This window comes from Ranitomeya variabilis, chromosome 7, assembly GCF_051348905.1.
Source record: "Ranitomeya variabilis isolate aRanVar5 chromosome 7, aRanVar5.hap1, whole genome shotgun sequence".
Classification (NCBI taxonomy): Eukaryota; Metazoa; Chordata; class Amphibia; order Anura; family Dendrobatidae; genus Ranitomeya; species Ranitomeya variabilis.
Genome location: NC_135238.1, coordinates 42,585,654 through 42,606,979, shown reverse-complemented (window position 1 = coordinate 42,606,979; position 21,326 = coordinate 42,585,654). Strand labels below are relative to the sequence as shown.

The 21,326-nt window shown below is 43.7% G+C and overlaps 2 protein-coding genes across 5 annotated transcripts in view; both read right to left on the bottom strand.

Annotated features, from left to right (window-relative positions):
* The window catches only part of ACSM3 (acyl-CoA synthetase medium chain family member 3), a 75,602-nt gene that overhangs the window by 12,497 nt on the left and 41,779 nt on the right, over window positions 1–21,326 (bottom strand). Inside the window, exons 1-3 of one of the 3 annotated variants that reach the window (XM_077274944.1) lie at window positions 21,214–21,321; window positions 908–1,131; window positions 591–801 (exon numbers count right to left, since the gene is read on the bottom strand). In XM_077274944.1, coding sequence (XP_077131059.1) covers window positions 591–801; window positions 908–1,111 — 415 coding nt within the window. In that variant the 5' untranslated portion in view covers window positions 1,112–1,131; window positions 21,214–21,321. Of the gene's footprint in view, window positions 1–590; window positions 802–907; window positions 1,132–7,601; window positions 7,715–21,213; window positions 21,322–21,326 lie in introns of those variants that run through there. The other 2 variants (XM_077274943.1, XM_077274945.1) reach the window with 2 other exon arrangements.
* Window positions 18,601–21,207, bottom strand: LOC143785813 (E3 ubiquitin-protein ligase TRIM39-like). 2 transcript variants are annotated; one of them, XM_077274947.1, is made up of 2 exons: window positions 20,585–21,207; window positions 18,601–20,437 (listed from the first exon to the last, which is right to left on the bottom strand). In XM_077274947.1, exon 2 carries the CDS (start codon window positions 20,327–20,329, stop codon window positions 18,776–18,778), a length of 1,554 nt encoding a protein of 517 aa, XP_077131062.1. In that variant the 5' UTR covers window positions 20,330–20,437; window positions 20,585–21,207; the 3' UTR covers window positions 18,601–18,775. The 2 variants fall into 2 exon arrangements, with proteins under 2 accessions (XP_077131062.1, XP_077131061.1); XM_077274946.1 differs by having other exon boundaries at window positions 20,476–20,615.

Genomic DNA, 21,326 nt, shown 5'->3' with positions numbered 1-21,326 from the left:
CATTGGGATTGTAATCCGCTTGCTTTCACCCTTTGCCGATCCATCCAATATTTCTGTATGTTTCCTCGTTAGTGTGTTTTGGAGAATCCTGTCATTGGAGGTATTATCATTATTATTATTTATTTATATAGCACCATCGAATCCATGGAGCTGTACATGAGCAGGGGTTACATACAAATTACAGATATCACTTACAACCATCAACCATTGCTAACACTGTCTTCTCTGGGTTAGTGACCAAGGGATTCACTATAGAAAAGAAAGTCCACACTTCCTTTTCGACGTTAAGGGTGAAGAATGGACAATCCTTTAGTCTCCACTCCATGGTTTACTACTACTACTTTCAAGACCTCCATGTGGTAGACAAACCGGCTGTAGTCACATCCCTTTTTTTTAGCGATGCTGCTCCTATTTCCATTCCTCAAGTCTCTACTTTTTGTTCCCCATGAAAAAAAACTGTCTGGCAACATGGTTTCCTTGAGATTTCAGGTGGTTTCACCGCTGGGCTCAAGAGCATTGCCAAGTCTTCTGAGCTTGGGACATCTCCTCTTATTCTGAAAGTCTCTAAGTATGCCATTAAGACTACTTACCAGCTCTAATGCACGCAACATTAAACAGCCACCACTCCGGCACCCGAGGGAGAATTACAATAACTTTGTCTCCTGGTTTTAAGTCACAAGCATCAGACAGTAAATTGGCCACTTTCCTGGAGTGAAACCCCAACTCATCAAAGCTCCATTTCACCTCTTTTCCTTCTCCATCTATCCACCACAGAGCAGGATTGGGATTTCTACTACCATCCTGGGAAAAGACCATCACTATTACTACTATATATCATTAGTATATTACAAAGTCCTGTACCATAGGCATCACCGTATGGCCTGAGAGAGGAATCATAGACTATTACCTTATCAGCAGCCGTCCATTTGTCTAGGATGTCATTTGCGAAGTTGAAGTATTCTGGTATATCCAGTTTGTAACTCGACTTAATCGCTTCATAATCGGAGAAATTCTGAGGGGCAGAAAACTTTTGGCTCTTGCTGATTAATCTGGAGCAGACCCTTGGGGTAATGTGGCAGGTGAAGCCTTTAACTTTAAGAAACATTTTCATGGCAGACACAGAAATGATCCCTGTACAAAAAGAATTTGATTTTGAAAAAGACTGGATATGAGTAAGCTAAGAATATCTTTGTGTGCTAGAAAAAAACAATGTGTGGAACTTTTCTTCCACAGAATATACACGCCAACTCTTCCAGAATATCTGAGCGGTTCCAGAAATAGAGGAGACCTCCGGGACTCCTGAAGAAGCGTGCAAATCTCCTGAGCGCCACCTAAACCCCTGGGAAACCTCCAGAAATTGGAGTTTCTGGAAGGTTTCATGTTGCTCACACCTAATTGCTGCATCATTAGATGTGGCCCCAGTTCCCATTTCTGCTTTGGAAGTGGTGTGGAGGGCAAAGACTTCGAAAAGGAGTCACCCACTGAAAAATCTTCCCGCGAACACCATATTTAATGAACTCTTGGTGAGCCGACCTAAATAGTTATCGAATACAGTCTGACTGAAAAAAAAATCAACATATGTCTGGATGCAAAATCCACCAAACAAAAAATGCATAAACAGGGCGGCACAGTCTCAATCGTAGAGGTTATCTCCAGACCGCTACCTCTTATCTGGGTGCTAGGCAGTGATTGGTACAGCCATACAATATTCGACTCTAGGTGCTCCTCAGAAAAAAAGTGACCATCTGTATAATCCACAAATAAGGAAGGATGAGGGCACTCACCAGTCTTCAAGAAATTCAAACTTTTATTGGCAAAATCTCCAGATAAAATTCATGGCCGGGAATGACGGAGCCGAAGGTCGTGTGAGCAGGGGAGATCAGGGACGACAGCAGTTTCGCGCTGTGCTTGCGCTTCTACGGGTCAATTAGTGTAGGGAGAAGACAGCGGAAATATAATGCCGGCCAAGACACCTCCCTCCACCACCAAAACCCTCCCACCAACCTAAAATACACTTACTTTAAAAAGCACATTTAAAACAACATCATACAATATGTATTTACCTACAAACTACGAATAATGGCTGTAAATGTGATCCAAATTAGTAATCTCGCACGCACAATTACATGCACGATTAAAAAAAGCAAAATAACAATACCTAAGTTATTTGTGTCATAAATGGCATCTTCTTATATAAATTTCAAAGCATATCATCTAATTTAATCGTCACTTCAATTAGAGAAATATCGAAAGATCTACCGTATCATTAAAACCCAAGGGTCCCATCACATTACTGCGCATGATCCATCTCGCCTCGGCTCTGGGAAGCAGATTATCTAAGTCGCCCCCTCTGGTTGGTAATCCGACTTTCTCGATCCCCGCAAAGGTAAGACACTCCGCACTGCCTCCATGTCTCTCTCTTACACGGGCAATCAGGCGCAAGCACAGCGCGAAACGGCCGTCGTCCCTGATCTCCCCTGCTCACATGAGCTTCGGCTCCGTCATTCCCGGCCATGAATTTTATCTGGAGATTTTGCCAATAAAAGTTTGAATTTCTTGAAGACAGTATGTCTGGATGCGTTGGAAGTAATAAAAATGAATTACCCATGCACCCATGGGTGTGCTTATTACGCGCTACAAAATTGAACCCTAATACTGTGGTACACCAGAAAAGGGTTATTACAAGCCTCTATGACTTTAAAGCAATCCTTCACCCTCCATTTGCTTTCTACTCCATCCTCCACTCAAATACAGTTACGTCCATATATATTTAGACAGAGACATTTTTCTAAATTTGGTTATAGACATTACCACAATGAATTTTAAACAAAACAATTCAGATGCAGTTGAAGTTCAGACTTTCAGCTTTCATTTGAGGGTATCCACATTGAAATTGGATGAAGGGTTTAGGAGTTTCAGCTCCTTAACATGTGCCACCCTGTTTTTAAAGGGACCAAACGTAATTGGACAGATTCAATAATTTTAAATAAAATGTTCATTTTTAGTACTTGGTTGAAAACCCTTTGTTGGCAATGACTGCCTGAAGTCTTGAACTCATGGGCATCACCAGACGCTGTGTTTCCTCCTTTTTGATGCTCTGCCAGGCCTTCACTGCAGTGGTTTTCAGTTGCTGTTTGTTTGTGGGCCTTTCTGTCTGAAGTTTAGTCTTTAACAAGTGAAATGCTGCTCAATTGGGTTCAGATCAGGTGACTGACTTGGCCATTCAAGAATATTCCACTTCTTTGCTTTAATAAACTCCTGGGTTGCTTTGGCTTTATGTTTTGGGTCATTGTCCATCTGTAGTATGAAACGACGACCAATCAGTTTTGCTGCATTTGGCTGGATCTGAGCACACAGTATGTCTCTGAATACCTCAGAATTCATTCGGCTGCTTCTGTCCTGTGTCACATCATCAATAAACACTAGTGACCCAGTGCCACTGGCAGCCATGCGTGCCCAAGCCATCACACTGCCTCCGCCGTGTTTTACAGATGATGTGGTATGCTTTGGATCATGAGCTGTACCACACCTTCGCCATACTTTTCTCTTTCCATCATTCTGGTAGAGGTTGATCTTGGTTTCATCTGTCCAAAGAATGTTCTTCCAGAACTGTGCTGGCTTTTTTAGATGTTTTTTAGCCTTTTTATTCTTGATGCTTATGAGTGGCTTGCACCGTGCAGTGAACCCTCTGTAGTTACTTTCATGCAGTCTTCTCTTTATGGTAGATTTGGATATTGATACGCCGACCTCCTGGAGAGTGTTGGTCACTTGGTTGGCTGTTGTGAAGGGGTTTCTCTTCACCATGGAGATTATTCTTCTATCCTCCACCACTGTTGTCTTCCGTGGGCGCCCAGGTCTTTTTGCATTGATGAGTTCACCAGTGCTTTCTTTCTTTCTCAGGATGTACCAAACTGTAGATTTTGCCACTCCTATTATTGTAGCAATTTCTCGGATGGGTTTTTTCTGTTTTCGCAGCTTAAGGATGGCTTGTTTCACCTGCATGGAGAGCTCCTTTGACCGCATGTTTACACAGCAAAACCTTCCAAATGCAAGCACCAAACCTCAAATCAACTCCAGGCCCTTTATCTGCTTAATTGAGAATGACATAACGAAGGGATTGCCCACACCTGTCCATGAAATAGCCTTGGAGTCAATTGTCCAATTACTTTTGGTCCCTTTAAAAACAGGGTGGCACATGTTAAGGAGCTCAAACTCCTAAACCCTTCATCCAATTTTAATGTGGATACCCTCAAATGAAAGCTGAAAGTCTGAACTTCAACTGCATCTGATTTGTTTTGTTTAAAATTCATTGTGGTAATGTCTATAACCAAAATTAGAAAAATGTTCTCTCTGTCCAAATATATATGGACCTAACTGTAGGTGTTTGGTCTTGGTGTTTTCAAGATGGCTGCCACAGTGGCATGGAGAATGCAGTGATGAGTCTAAACCACACCTTTCCTGTGTAATAGGGAAGGCCGGGGAGAAGAGAATAAGACTTTCCACTGTACTCCCTATGGCATTACGGCAGCCATCTTGGAATCAATGGCAATCTGAGCAAAGAAGTTAGTGGGAAGAAAATATAGGGCACAAGAGGTGGGTGGCACTAAATATGAGACGTTTAAGTCCCAGGGTTGAGGGTTGCTTTAATGCAGTCTTCTTTTCTGATTAGTTAATAAAAATGTGCAGTTTATTACCGTGTTGTTTACATCTACTACCACCACTCCGATGGGTCTACTCGCTCTTATGCAGGGACATCCCTTTAGTCCTGATCACACATCCATCTAGAAGGTTGTGAGGTTAGGGAAGGTAGTTTATAAATGGGCCACAGCTACTTACATTCTTAACCTAGGGATATATTAGTCCCACCACTGGCTCCTCCGCCCCAAGCCCACCCAGAGCAGCTCATGCACGGAATAAGGCTTCATCCATTTTTGGCCAGCATTCAGGAATTGTTTACAAATAATCGGGATATTTTGAACATTTGATAGGCGGCAGCCCAAGGATAGTCAGAGTAGTCTAGTCAGCTCATGTCAGGTAGTTACGACCGATACAACAAGACCTTAACCAAGTAACCTACTGGTTGCAGGAAGGAGGACTGCGGTAATGCCCATAGGGGAGCTGCCATATGCTTAGCGGATGAAACAAAGTTGAGGATGTGTAGGAAGCTACACTGCTTAATTATGGCAGAGGACTCTGCAGAGCCGGATGCTGGAGACCCGACTTTATAACCCAGTGGTACCACCTCGCTTCCTGTGCTGCCAGTGACTGCTTGTAAGCTTAAATCTTTACTATTTCGTCAGAGTGGACGTCCACCCTCACAGAGCATTGATGAGGTGCAGCCAGCATGTGATACAACAAGTCATGTCACCACGGAGAACAGCGGCACTAACATAACTGAAACGGCGCTGCAGCAGGAGTGGAGTATACACTGTTTTTATTCTACAGGTTAAACTGGAATTGTCCACTAGTGTTATTATTATTATTTATTGTTATAGCGCCATTTATTCCATGGCGCTTTACATGTGAGGAGGGGTATACATAATAAAAAGTAGTACAATAATCTTAAACAATACAAGTCATAACTGGTACAGGAGGAGAGAGGACCCTGCCTGCGAGGGCTCACAATCTACAAGGGATGGGTGAGAATACAATAGTGTCTAAAATATAAACTTTTTTGGGTCGATTTATCAAGACTAGTGTAGCGCACACCACTTAATTTTGCATCTCTTCTAAGTGGTGTGCACCTCCATGCTCTGCGCTAGAAATGTTACTACAGTCAGTGACTGGATAAAAAAGGCTGACATCCCTGATGAATCTGACAGAGGGGTAGGGGATGGGTGGCCCTCCCCAGCTCTGCCAACATATAGCAGGGGTGGCCCTTCCCAGCTCCGCCGAAATACAGCAGGGATGGCCCTTCCCAGCTCCGCCAAAATACAGCAGGGGTGGCCCTTCTTAGCTCTGCCAAAATACAGCAGGGGTGGCCCTTCCCAGCTCCGCCAAAATACAGCAGGGGTGGCCCTTCCCAGCTCCGCCAAAATACAGCAGGGGTGGCCCTTCCCAGCTTCACCAAAATACAGCAGGGGTGGCCCTTCTTAGCTCTGCCAAAATACAGCAGGGGTGGCCCTTCCCAGCTCTGCCAAAATACAGCAGGGGTGGCCCTTCCCAGCTCCGCCAAAATACACCAGGGGTGGCCCTACCCAGCTCCGCCAAAATACAGCAGGGGTGGCCCTACCCAGCTCCGCCAAAATACAGCAGGGGTGGCCCTACCCAGCTCCGCCAAAATACAGCAGGGGTGGCCCTTCCCAGCTCCGCCGAAATACAGCAGGGGTGGCCCTTCCCAGCTCTGCCAACATACAGCAGGGGTGGCCCTCCCCAGCTCCGCCGAAATACAGCAGGGGTGGCCCTCCCAGCTCTGCCAAAATACAGCAGGGGTGGCCCTCCCCAGCTCTGCCAAAAAATAAACAGGGTGGCCCTCCTCAGCTCTGCTGAAATACAGCAGGGGTGGCCCTCCCAATCTTAGTCGAAATAGAGAGGAGCTGATTGAAACTGGTGAGAAAAGGCCCAATTCTTGCAGATCGGGACTTACACAAAAATGTTACGACTTTTCAAAGCTTTACACCAGTTTCCTGGCATAAAAGCTATGATGAATCAGACAGACCTTTTGGCTCAGCTTCATCATTGTTGTTTTTCCAGTTTTCTGGAGTAATTTGCTCAGTTTAGCAGTCAAAGTATTTGCACCTTGCCCGCTATACATTTTGCATCACTTTTTTGGTTCTCTTTCTTTGTTAAGTCTTTTTCCTCAACAAGTTTACTTATCCAGACATTGTAGACAAGTTCATTAGCACCTCACTCCAGAGCAAGGTTTCTCGAGCAGTTTTTAAATGCATGTATTCGCTCCCCGTCTTTGAACTGAGCTTGCATCTTTCTTGGCAGATGATGGCTGTGTTATTGAGCCATCACCTGACTCGAACAGCCACAGTCAACCTGTGACTGCGTCATTTACAGCGAGGCACATGGGAAGGTGCAGCGTTCTAACCGCCAATCGGTGCACCCCGTGACGGGATTGCAGGTTGCTGTTGGGGTGGAATCACGGTCAGAGGTCGGCTGGCGATCCTCGTACGGAGCCTGTGACTGTCATTTTTTTTAGGAGACCGTGATTTTTCCTATATACAGCAGTATCGTGGTATAAGTTGTACATAGTACAAGCGATCAAACGATTGCAGGTTCAAGTCCGCAAAGGGGACAACAAAATACAGCAAAACAAAAAAAAGTCCAGTAAAAAAAAAAAAAAACACTCATAGGTCTATGTTGACGGAAAAATATAAAAAGTTGGGGGGAAAAAAATGCCTTTCCGGGAAAAGGGTTAAAGTGCAGTCATTATTCCTCATTACACAATGAATAAGCCCTTTAAGAGATCTTCCATGAAATCAGTGTTTTTTCCCCGCTTACTAGGTGTAGACAGACGCCTAATCGCAAACAGCAATAGAATTGCTAAATGGACGACTAGACTCTCATGCAGGAAACAGTTCCCCATACATTGGGGGTGTCCGCTTTCAAGATTTTGGTGAAAGGAGGATCCCACAAATATTGGCTGTACTCACAGTCTGTCGAACCCCACCAGACATCCGCTCCCACTTCCCTATACTTCCTGTAACTGTTTGTGGAATGTCACGGAGTGGGAGGCGTGGGAGAGCGAGGCTGTGACTGGGTGGCCCATACTCTGGGAGGAAGGGTTAGTTACTATTAACTATTCTTCTGCTGTAAAGTTAAATCAATAATCCGCGCCGTCATCACATCTTGGACATCCTATATTAAAGAACTGAATTTTCAGCAATTCCCTAACATGTTCTAACTAGCAGGAAAGGAACCCGGTGTTTGCCGGATTATTAAATATTCTAAATTATAAAAGGGTAATTAATGCTCTTATAAAAGTAAAACAAGTGCAAAATAAAATATTAACACAAAATATGTCAATATACCTGGCAATTAACGACTTTGTCCAATACTGATTTATTTGTTGTTTAGACATCCCACAATGCTGAAAATTAAATATATACTGTATATGTCATACTCTACAGATTCATCGCCGCTGTTCTCCAAGCACTGCCCAGGTTGTTGCCGCTCTTGGTCTTCCTCTCTGGAGGAGCATGTGGCCGCTGCAGCCGATCCCTGTCTGTAACGGGTGGACAGTTCCTCACTGCAGCGGTAAGTGATTGTGCTGGAAACAAGTGTCAAATTCAGTAGTGTGGCATGGTGGGGCGACAGGGGCAGAAACCCTTGCACCAAAATCTATGGGGGCTCAAAATTTCATCACCCCAAACATCAAATGATTGGGACCAGTAAGCAGTGCTTCTTCCAACAATGACGCAGACAGATTTGCAAACTTTGTGGATCAGATGGAGGATATTGATTGAGGAATGGAATACATGGTAGCAGAAATACACAATCTAGTATACTGTATGTTGTACACTTGTTCACATTATTCTCATCTAGACTATTCAAACTCTCTACTTATCGGTCTCCCTCTTACTAATCTGTCCCCTCTCCAATCCGTCCTGAATGCATTAGCCAGGATCATATTCCTGTCCCAACAGCTACACCGATGTCTCTACCCTGTGCCAGTCATTACACTGGTTGCCCATCTTTTACAAAGTGCAATATAAACGTATCATTCTCACCCACAAAGCGATCCAGAGTTCTGTACTGCCCTACATCTGTCTGTGTCACCCTACTCGTGCCCTTCATTCCACTAATGACCTAAGAGTAACATCCTCAATGATCTGAGCTTCCAACCTCCATGACTTCTCATGTGCTGCACCAATTCTCTGGAATGCACTTCACAGGACAATTCAATACATTCCAATACCCAGTTTCAAGTGTGGCTTAAAAATACATTTCTTTAAATTGGCCTATTCCCATTTGTCCCTTCCAAAATTTTCCTCCAAATCGGGTCCCATGCATCAGCTGTTTACACATTCTCCATGCACTTAGCAGTCCTCTGTGTCTGTACTAGCGCACATACTGGCTGGTGACCGGTTCATGCAGCGCTATTGGAATATCCTATTTATTATATTGAGGGCTGGACCATATAATACAAGCACTTTTTATCATTTAGCTTTTGAGCCTTCTTTATTTCCTAATGGATTGTAAGCTTGCGAGCAGCACGACCCTCACTCCTCTTGGTATATGTTCTTATTGTCTGTGCAAGTCCCCTCTGTAATGTGAAGTGCTGTAGAATATGTTTGTGCTATAGCAATATAAAATATATTATTATGAATGGCTTGCGATATGTATACTCCAGTATACACCTACTTGTTAATGATGAGCGAACGTGCTGGGATAAGGTGTTATCTGAGCATGCTCGGGTGGTCACCAAGTGTCTTCCACGTGCTCGAATAATGTGTTCTAGTCCCCGCGGCTTCATGTTTCGCGGATGTTCGCCAGCCACAACAGATGCAGGGATTGTCTAACAAACAGACAATCCATACTTGTGTTGTGGCCACGAGACATGAAGATATTATTCGAGCACGCCGAAGACACTTGGTTAGCACCCGAGCATGCTCGCTCATCACTACTACTTGTACTATATTTTTCTGCGTTCTGACCCCATTATTGTATTCTGATGATAGACTTGCAGGGCAATGTCAAGGAACTGGATTTCTTCTTTCTCTATCCCCAAAAGCTCTAAATATTTGCTTTTGGCAAAAATGGAAGCAGGCACGTTTAGGCGAGCTTCACTGCGGGAATGAAGAACTGGATTTTATACCTTGAAAAAGGCACAGATCTGGCGCAGAAACGCGTTGACATGAACAAAAACTTAAGGAATTCCAAGGCTCTTCATTCCTGCAGCGCAACTCACCTAAATGTGCCGCGTTCCATTTTTGCCACTCTACCCCATTTCCTCCAGCCACAAGGCAGCAGCCGCGGCTTCCAGGCTTTTATAGGTGGTGTGCCTGCATACATCTTTAGGTGAGTGCTACCATCACTTATACCTATCCCTTACCAGACAGTATTGCCCTATTTTGTGTGCGCTCATGTCCCTCTGCAGACCTTCTAAATATTTGCTCTCTATATTAGTTGTTTCTAGGAATAAGAACATAATTAACCTTACAACTATACTGTAGGCCAGATCCGACTTAATGTCTAACATCCAAATTCTTACAAGAAAGACGTTAATGATAAACTATGTACAGCGTTACAAGAGTTCACGTGAACGCTCAATGTGGAGCAAAGCATAATAAATAATGGAAGCGGTGCACCAGGCGTGGACGTGCACCCCAACGGCGGCCAGAATCGTGCAATGGATTCACCGAGCCGCTCTGTTCCGCCTGATCTATCACACGTGGGCTTCCTCCTCGGCCTTCCATCTGGCAGGGGGTCTGGGAACCGCAAACATCCGGTGAGGCACACTCCAGTGACGAGATGTGCCCAATTCATTAAGTGCTGTGCTCCTCTTAATGTGTCGCATCTTTTACTCCTCCATGCCCATCGTTAAGACCACTGTATGAAACGCCAGTCTTAGCGAATCAGCCCAGTGTCTTTCTACAATATGTTACCCAGACAGGAGGGGGCAGTATACAGTCATCAGTAAGTCTTGTATTACACATATTTACAGGAATTGCAACGTGCCAATAATAGCATTCTACCAATGTAAATAATAATGTTACTATAGTATAAACACCTCTGATCTTTTTTAAATAAATTCCTTTACTTAAGCAGTGTCTCCATTGTTAAATATGCAGATCTATAAAAAAAAATATTATCATTACCAAGTAACCTGCTGAGAATATTGTCTTGGCATCTGAGCTCAGACACCTTGACGTGTGTTTCGCACCCTTGCTTCTTCAGGAGTGGAGAAAAGAATAAAGAGGTTGTCCACTACTTTAGCTTCCTTTGGATAGGTCATCAATGTCTGATCGGTCGGGGTCCGAAACCCAGCACCACCACAGATGAGCTGTCCTAGGTATCGGCCAGAAATGCTCACTTGCAGAGTCTTCTGATCTGCAGCTGGGGACTGCACATCTGCCTCATTGATTTGAATAGGAGGCAGATGTGTAGTACCCTGCCGCGGACACCATCACAAGACGGCCAAGCTCCACAAATGAGTATCTCCGGCCGGTCGCTGGCACCAAGAACATCTGATCGGCGGGGTTGCTGGGTGTTGGACCCCAGCCGATCACACATTGATGACCTATCCTATGCAAGCCAGGGCGTGACCTCCTTTCCTTGAGCTGGAAATTGCATTTAACCCCTTAATGACAGCCAATACGTATTTTATCTGACCTGAGATATAAGAGAATAGCCTCCCCATACAGGTGACAATCCAGCAGCTGTCGGCTGTCCACTATAGCTGACAACATGCTGCATCAGCCACGATCAGTGTTTGCACCGTCCAAATCTGTTTAACCCCTTAGATGCTGCTGTCAGTAGTGACTACATCATTATAAATGGTTAACAGACTGTGGGGGCTTCCTCCTAATCCCAATTGGTGCCCTCAGATCATGATTGTATGGTCCTGATGTTTACGATTGACAATTCATGACCAAATTCTGGCCTAAGAGTCTGCCGGCTGTTGTAACCTGTTCAGAAGTTAGAGGCATTTAGGTGGCAAAAATGCACATTGTCATTTCTGTCATGTCACTTTGCATTAATTCCTGAAAAGCAACTGAAGGGTTAATAAACTACCTGACAGCAGTTTTCAAAATGACAGGGGGTGCTGTTTTTAAAATGGTATAACTTTTGGGGGGTTTATATGGGACCCCTAAAGGCACTTCAAACATGGCGAAGTACCTAAAAAAATAAATTTTGTAAATGTAAAATTTTGTAAATTTCCTTGAAAAAACGAAAAATTACTGCTACATTTTTAAACCTCCTAAAATGCTAACAAAATAAAAAAACATTTTACAAATGGCGCTGATGTAAGGCAGACATGAGGGAAATGTTATTTATTAATGTTTTGCTGTGGCATGACCATCTGGATTAAAGAGATAATCAAAGTTTGAAAATTGCTAATTTTTTAACATTTTTCTCAAATTTCTGATATTTTTTTATAAATAAACACAAAACATATCGACCTAAATTTACCATTATCATAAAGTATAATGTGTCACGAAAAAAGAGTCTCAAAATCACTGGAATTTGTTGAAGCGTTCCAGAGTTATTACCACAAAGTGACACTGGTCAGATTTCAAAAATTTGGCTCTGCCACTTTCTTAAGGCTGGTGCACCCGGGTCCTCTGTCTGCCCTTATTCACACACTGAGGTCAACTCTGACACATGGTAAGCTTTTTAACCCCTTCCTGACATCCGACGTACTATCCCGTCGAGGTGGGGTGGGCCCGTATGACCGCCGACGGGATAGTACGTCCAGCGCGATCGGCGGCGCTCACGGGGGGAGCGCGGCCGAGTGTCAGCTGCCTATCGCAGCTGACATCCGGCACTATGTGCCAGGAGCGGTCACGGACCGCTCCCGGCACATTAACCCCCGGCACACCGCGATCAAACATGATCGCGATGTGCCGGCGGTGCAGGGAAGCATCGCGCAGGGAGGGGGCTCCCTGCGGGCTTCCCTGAGCCCCCCGCAGCAACGCGATGTGATCGCGTTGCTGCGAGGGTCTTACCTCCCTCCCTGCCTGCTCCAGACCCGGATCCAAGATGGCCGCGGATCCGGGTCCTGCAGGGAGGGAGGTGGCTTCACAGAAGCCTGCTCAGAGCAGGCACTGTGAAGCAGCCTGCACTTCTCGCAGATCGGTGATCTGTCAGAGTGCTATGCAAACTGGCAGATCACCGATCTGTATTGTCCCCCCCTGGGGCAAAGTAAAAAAAATTTTTTCCAAATGTGTAAAAAAAAAAAAATATTCCAAAATAATGAAAAAAAAAAAAAATATTCCCATAAATACATTTCTTTATCTAAATAAAAAAAACAAACAATAAAAGTACACATATATTTAGTATCGCCGCGTCCGTAACGACCCGACCTATAAAACTGGCCCACTAGTTAACCCCTTCAGTAAACCCCTTCAGTAAAACAACGCTTTATTATCATACCGCCGAACAAAAAGTGGAATAACACGCGATCAAAATGACAGATATAAATAGCCATGGTACCGCTGAAAGCGTCATCTTGTCCCGCAAATAACGAGCCGCCATACAGCATGATCAGCAAAAAAATAAAAAAGTTATAGTCCTGAGAATAAAGCGATGCAAAAATAATTATTTTTTCCATAAAATAGTTTTTATCGTATAAAAGCGCCAAAACATAAAAAAATAATATAAATGAGATATCGCTGTAATCGTACTGACCCGAAGAATAAAACTGCTTTATCAATTTTACCAAACGCGGAACAGTATAAACGCCTCTCCCAAAAGAAATTCATGAATAGCTGGTTTTTGGTAATTCTGCCTCACAAAAATCGGAATAAAAAGCGATCAAAAAATGTGACGTGCCCAAAAAGTTACCAATAAAAACGTCAACTCGTCCCACAAAAAACAAGACCTCACATGACCCTGTGGACCAAAATATGGAAAATTTATAGCTCTCAAAATGTGGTAACGCAAAAAATATTTTTTGCAATAAAAAGCGTCTTTCAGTGTGTGACGGCTGCCAATCATAAAAATCCGCTAAAAAACTCGCTATAAAAGTAAACCAAACCCCCCTTCATCACCCCCTTAGTTAGGGAAAAATAAAAAAAATGTATTTATTTCCATTTTCCCATTAGGGTTAGGGTTAGGGTTGGGGCTAGGGTTAAGGCTACAGTTAGGGTTGGGGCTAAAGTTAGGGTTAGGGTTGGGGCTAAAGTTACGGTTAGGGTTTAGATTACATTTACGGTTGGGAATAGGGTTGGGATTAGGGTTAGGGGTGTGTCAGGGTTAGAGGTGTGGTTAGGGTTACTGTTGGGATTAGGGTTTCAGTTATAATTGGGGGGTTTCCACTGTTTCGGCACATCAGGGGCTCTCCAAACGCGACATGGCGTCCGATCTCAATTCCAGCCAATTCTGCGTTGAAAAAGTAAAACAGTGCTCCTTCCCTTCCGAGCTCTCCCGTGTGCCCAAACAGGGGTTTACCCCAACATATGGGGTATCAGCGTACTCAGGACAAATAGGACAACAACCTTTGGGGTCCAATTTCTCCTGTTACCCCTGGGAAAATACAAAACTGGGGGCTAAAAAATAATTTTTGTGGGAAAAAAAAGGATTTTTTATTTTCACGGCTCTGCGTTATAAACTGTAGTGAAACACTTGGGGGTTCAAAGTTCTTACAACACATCTAGATAAGTTCCTTGGGGGGTCTAGTTTCCAAAATGGGGTCACTTGTGCGGGGCTTCTACTGTTTAGGTACATTAGGGGCTCTGCAAACGCAATGTGACGCCTGCAGTCCATTCCATCTAAGTCTGCATTCCAAATGGCGCTCCTTCCCTTCCGAGCCCTCCCATGCATCCAAACGGTGGTTCCCCCCATATATGGGGTATCAGCGCACTCAGGACAAATTGGACAACAACTTTTGGGGTCCAATTTCTCCTGTTACCCTCGGGAAAATACAAAACTGGGGGTTGAAAATTAATTTTTGTGGGAAAAAAGTTTTGTTTTATTTTTACGGCTCTGCATTATAAACTTCTGTGAAGCCCTTGGTGGGTCAAAGCACTCACCACACATCTAGATAAGTTCCTTAGGGGGTCTACTTTCCAACATGGTGTCACTTGTGGGGGGTTTCTACTGTTTAGGTACATTAGGGGCTCTGCAAATGCAATGTGACGCCTGCAGACCATTCCATCTAAGTCTGCATTCCAAATGGCGCTCCTTCACTTTCGAGCCCTCCCATGCATCCAAACGGTGGTTCCCCCCACATATGGGGTATCAGCGCACTCAGGACAAATTGGACAACAAATTTTGGGGTCCAATTTCTCCTGCTACCCTCGGGAAAATACAAAACTGGGGGCTGAAAAATAATTTTTGTGGGAAAAAATTTTTGTTTTATTTTTACGGCTCTGCATTATTAACTTCTGTGAAGCCCTTGGTGGGTCAAAGCGCTCACCACACCTCTAGATAAGTTCCTTAGGGGGTCTACTTTCCAAAATGGTGTCACTTGTGGGGGGTTTCAATGTTTACGCACATCAGGGGCTCTACAAACGCAGCATGACGTCCCATCTCAATTCCTGTCAATTTTGCATTGAAAAGTCAAACGGCGCTCCTTCCCTTCCGAGGTCTCCCATGCGCCCAAACAGTGGTTTATCCCCACATATGGGGTATCAGCGTACTCAGGACAAATTGTACAACAACTTTTGGGGTCCAATTTCTTCTCTTACCCTTGGGAAAATAAAAAATTGGGGGCGAAAAATAATTTTTGTGAAAAAATATGATTTTTTATTTTTACGGTTCTGCATTATAAACTTCTGTGAAGCACTTGGTGGGTCAAAGTGCTCACCACACCTCTAGATAAGTTCCTTAGGGGGTCTACTTTCCAAAATGGTGTCACTTGTGGGGGGTTTCAATGTTTACGCACATCAGGGGCTCTACAAACGCAACATGACGTCCCATCTCAATTCCTGTCAATTTTGCATTGAAAAGTCAAACGGCGCTCCTTCCATTCCGAGGTCTCCCATGCGCCCAAACAGTGGTTTATCCCCACATATGGGGTTTCAGCGTACTCAGGACAAATTGTACAACAACTTTTGGGGTCCAATTTCTTCTCTTACCCTTGGGAAAATAAAAAATTGGGGGCGAAAAATAATTTTTGTGAAAAAATATGATTTTTTATTTTTACGGTTCTGCATTATAAACTTCTGTGAAGCACTTGGTGGGTCAAAGTGCTCACCACACCTCTAGATAAGTTCCTTAGGGGGTCTACTTTCCAAAATGGTGTCACTTGTTCAATGTTTAGGCACATCAGGGGCTCCCCAAACGCAACATGGCGTCCCATCTCAATTCCAGTCAATTTTGCATTGAAAAGTCAAATGGCGCTCCTTCGCTTCCGAGCTCTGTCATGCGCCCAAACAGTGGTTTACCCCCACATATGGGGTATCGGCGTACTCAGGACAAATTGTACAACAACTTTTGGGGTCCATTTTTTCCTGTTACCCTTGGTAAAATAAAACAAATTGGAGCTGAAGTAAATTTTTTGTGAAAAAAAGTTAAATGTTCATTTTTATTTAAACATTCCAAAAATTCCTGTGAAGCACCAGAAGGGTTAATAAACTTCTTGAATGTGGTTTTGAGCACCTTGAGGGGTGCAGTTTTTAGAATGGTGTCACACTTGGGTATTTTCTATGATATAGACCCCTCAAAATGACTTCAAATGAGATGTGGTCCCTAAAAAAAAAATGGTGTTGTAAAAATGAGAAATTGCTGGTCAACTTTTAACCCTTATAACTCCCTAACAAAAAAATTTTGGTTCCAAAATTGTGCTGATGTAAAGTAGACATGTGGGAAATGTTACTTATTAAGTATTTTGTGTGACATATCTCTGTGATTTAAGGGCATAAAAATTCAAAGTTGGAAAATTGCAAAATTTTCAAAATTTTCGCCAAATTTCCATTTTTTTTGCAAATAAACGCAGGTAATATCAAAGAAATTTTACCACTATCATGAAGTACAATATGTCACGAGAAAACAATGTCAGAATCGCCAAGATCCGTTGAAGCGTTCCAGAGTTATAACCTCATAAAGGGACAGTGGTCAGAATTGTAAAAATTGGCCCGGTCATTAACGTGCAAACCACCCTTGGGGGTGAAGGGGTTAATATTAGATAGTGTAGGACCGTCCTGAACAGGGTCACTTGCTGATAGTGGGATGTCTTTATGGGATGTCTTATGCTAATTTTTTTTTTTTTTTTTTATCAAAAAGTGTTACCAAGAATCCTGTGTTATTTAAATGCACTTTTGCTTTTTACTTATTTAGTTACAGCAGAGTTTGTTCATTTTGCTTCTTGTAGGTTTTGTATGATTTATAGCCAATGTGAACAAGCGTGTATGTGCTGCTTGTATACCAACTTAAACCAAACTCAATTTTTGTGTTCAATCAGAATAGTATTGTTCTTCTGATTAGCTATGTCGCTTACCCCGTGCACAGGGCATCGTAGTAGCTTAGGTATCCATGGTTATGACATCTCATAGTTGCTAGTGGTTTTGACCATGGATACCTAAGCTACTGCAATGCCTTGCACATGGGGTAAGAGACATAGCAAATCAGTAAAACTATACTACATTTTTGATTGGAGGTATTTGCTATTATTATTACACCCTCCACATATTGGGATAGTATCCTGGAGATGGGAATACCCATTTAAAGCTACGTGACAAATTAAAAAAAAAAAAAAAATCTAAAAATACAGAAAGATGATAGATATCCTGCAGGTATATTTCACCCGCCCCCCCCCAACATATTTTAAAATTGCAGTCTGTAGTGCCTTTTATGTGGATTTTATTGTACGGTTTGTTTGTTTTTAGCCTTGTTTAGCCTAATAAATTAATGAAAAAACAACGTGGTCCCACCCCCCATTGTATGAAACCAGCAAAGGTAAAGCAGACAGATGTGTCCTGATATTATCAGGCTGGGAAGGTCCCTGGTTATTGAGCCCCTCTCTGACTAAAAATACCAGCCCTCAGCCACCCCAGAAGTGGCACATCGCATTAGATACGCCACTCCTGGAGCTTCGCCTTCACTTTTACCTATTGCTCTTGTGCGTTGGCAATTGGATAATGGTAGTTGCAGTTGATGTCAGCTGTGAATTGACCAAAAACACAGCTGCCATCAAGTCCTGGTGTTAGTAATGGAGAGGTGTCTATCAGACACCCCCTTACTAACCCAGTACTAAAAAGTAAAAAAAATAAACATACTTTATTTAAAAAAAAACAAAAAACACCAATACCTTCTCTGGTTCACCTATCTATATGTTTAAGACTTTTTCCCCTCGGTTGTCAGGAGGTTCTGGCAGTGCAAATTCCTGGCTAATTTAAGATAATCGGACGCCATACGGAGTCTCCGTGTGCTGTCCATTTTTTTGTTGCACCCATTGACGAGTCTCAATGGTTTTACGCAGCATGATGCTATTCTTTTCCGTGCGCTGAATACAGGTAAGAAACAAATAGCAGATCTGCACTGACGCATTTAATAATATTGGTGCGATTTTTTTTTTATCACATCAAACTCAACGTATTTAGATACAAGTGTGAGCGAACACAAATACTGATGTAAAATACTGAACGTGGCCTAGTAGACAAACTGATCACACATCACTTGGGTTCTCTAAAGCTGCCATGGAGATCTATAAATTTAAAGGGCGTTTTCCCATAGTGATATATAGTTAGAATAGGACATTGCTTTCTGATTGGTGGGGCTATTGTACCCCCTGAGAATGAAGGGGGCCACAGTGCCGAGTCCCTTCCCTTTTTACCTTTAACAGTGGTGCTCATGACCACCTGATGAGCACCCCCATCCATTGTGGCCGACTGGCTGTACTGCAGCTCCTGGCTCCATGGGAGGATCGGTGGGAGTCCCCAGAAGGTGATAACATATCCCAGCACTCTTCCAGATATAATTAACCATTTAATGATTAACAATTATCAATAAAGACAATTCACCCAATTATATTTCCATTTCGTTTCAATCATTTATTCTTTATCTGATCAAAAGGCAAACAAAACCCAAAACACTACAACAGTAAAACTCCCGCCATGAAAACCCCCACACACATTATATTATTAGAGGACATTGCGGATAACACACTATATACAGATGAAGCAATGTAACAAGAAATAACGTAATTTTGATGCGACTGGCCTCAGCTTGTTATTTTAACAGAGGCGCCATCTTCCAAATACAAGATAACATGTAGGGGTTCAGTGAAGGAAGCAGTGAAGGTGTATAAGTGTGTGACGGGGTCACTTAGCTCATAGAAGGACAGATGCCCGGCCTCATAGTCTAAGAAGACTCCCAGTTTTGGACATTGTGGCTTTACACCGAGGCTTAATATGAATGAGTTGTGACTTACGTCATATGATTCCTCAGACATCAACAAAAACCAAGATTTAGCATTTAGTCTAACATCAGAATTATATCCTACCCTTTCTACACTGGGATAACACATTCCGACTTCGCATTCTCCTACCTGGTTCCACTCTACCTCCCAGTAATGTCTTCCTAAGGAGAGGCCACATCTGCTTAAAACATGGGAGTAATCCATAAATCTCACTGACGATTCTGGTCTGTCCTGTTCTTCTGAATCTGTTGCCGTTTTCAGATCTTCTGATATCTTTATACAGTTATAAGCAGTGTCCACATCCAGCAACACGTCTGGAACTTGGATCCTGAGCTCTGAGGTTACATAGGTGACAATATCCCTCATGGATCGGTGTAAGGTCAATGAGATCAGACCCTCATCCAGATCCTCCCCACAGTCCACATTCCCATCATCTCCCCAAGTGTCCTCATCATCTTCATACCCTGTAATATCACTTTCTTGTAATAGTCGTATTGGGTCAGTGACACGACACATCTCCTCCATATAATACATTTTCTTGGACAGCTCTTGCTCCTGAACTTCCAACGTCTGGATCAGCTGAGATATCTTGGACACAGCCTTCTTCTCCTGCCTGAAGACCTCGCTCAGTGCTTTAGCTTCTGCAGTATCCAGTTGTTTCCTAATGTCCATAAATAACTTGCTGATGTTCGCCTTCTTAACAGAGGCTTTCCGACGGATAGCCCACATATAATCCTGCAGATTTAGGACTCTGGTCAGAATTTTAGCTCTTTGTGGGTACAGATAATTAATATATTTCACCAGTTTCTCCTTTCTCTTCTCAGAAGCCTCATCTAGAAGTTCCATCTTGTGACCCCAATGTTCACCAACCAAACAGCAAGACACACACAGACAAGCCTCGTCCTCCAGGCAGTAATACTCCAGGAGCTTCTTGTGGAGAGAACATTTCTTGTTGCCAATTGAGAGAGTGGGTTCTATTAATTTGTGATCCATCGTCTTATTGTGGACAGTCAGGTGTTTGCCACACAGAGAGTTCTCACACTGCAGACATGTTCTTACAGCCGGGGTGGGGGAATCGCAGTAAGCACAAAAAATTTGGGGGGGTTCCTCAGGCTGAGAAGATATGAAATGCTCCACTATATTCGACAGCTTCCTGTTCTTCTCCAGGGTCGGACGCTCCAGATATTCTGCTCTGCACTCCGGACAGGAATATGCTCCGGTTACCTCCTGTACATCCAGAACTCTCACAACACAGAAGTAGCAGAAGTTGTGTCCGCAGCTCAGGTATACGGGATGTGTAAAGAGGCTCAGGCAAATGGGGCAGTTCAGCTCGTCCCTCAGCTCAGCAGACGCCATTGTAGTGTGAAAGAGCCACAAAGCGGAAGCTAAAAAGATTCTTGATTTGAGAAGGCCGGAGAGTTAAGTCCTAAAGCTCTGCAGTGCCCAGGCTAGACTACTCCTCACCTAAGCTTCTGTAGGACGCAGACTAGACTACTTCTCACCTAAGGTTCTGTAGGGCCCAGGCTAGACTACTCCTCACCTAAGGATCTGTAGGGCCCAGACTACTCCTCACCTAAGGTTCTGTAGGGCCCAGGCTAGACTACTCCTCACCTAAGGTTCTGTAGGACCCAGACTACTTCTCACCTAAGGTTCTGTAGGACCAGGACTAGACTACTCCTCACCTAAGCTTCTGTAGGACCCAGACTACTTCTCACCTAAGGTTCTGTAGGACCAGGACTAGACTACTCCTCACCTAAAACTCTGCAGTGCCCAGGCTAGACTACTCCTCACCTAAGGTTCTGTAGGACCAGGACTAGACTACTTCTCATCTAAAGTTCTGTAGGGCCCAGGCTAGACTACTCCTCACCTAAGGTTCTGTAGGACCAGGACTAGACTACTCCTCACCTAAGGTTCTGTAGGGCCCAGACTACTCCTCACCTAAGGTTCTGTAGGACCAGGACTAGACTACTTCTCACCTAAGGTTCTGTAGGACCAGGACTAGACTACTTCTCACCTAAGGTTCTGTAGGGCCCAGACTAGACTACTCCTCACCTAAGGTTCTGTATGGACCAGAACTAAACTACTTCTCACCTAAAGTTCTGTAGGGCCCAGACTAGACTACTCCTCACCTAAGGTTCTGTATGGACCAGGACTAGACTACTCCTCACCTATAGCACTGTACGGCCCAGACTACTTCTCACCTAAGCTTCTGCTTGGCCCAGAACTACGCTACTTCTCACCTTAAGCTCTGCAGTGCCCAAACTAGACAACTTCTCACAGCACTCGTGGTCCTAAGTCTCCAGCAAACACGTGCATTGCCGCTTCCGGTTAGGAACTTCCGCATTGTGCTTGT

Coding starts and splice junctions, on each gene's coding strand:
- LOC143785813 (XM_077274947.1), bottom strand. CDS start 20,329: ATGGCGTCTGCTGAGCTGAGGGACGAGCTGAACTGCCCCATTTGCCTG.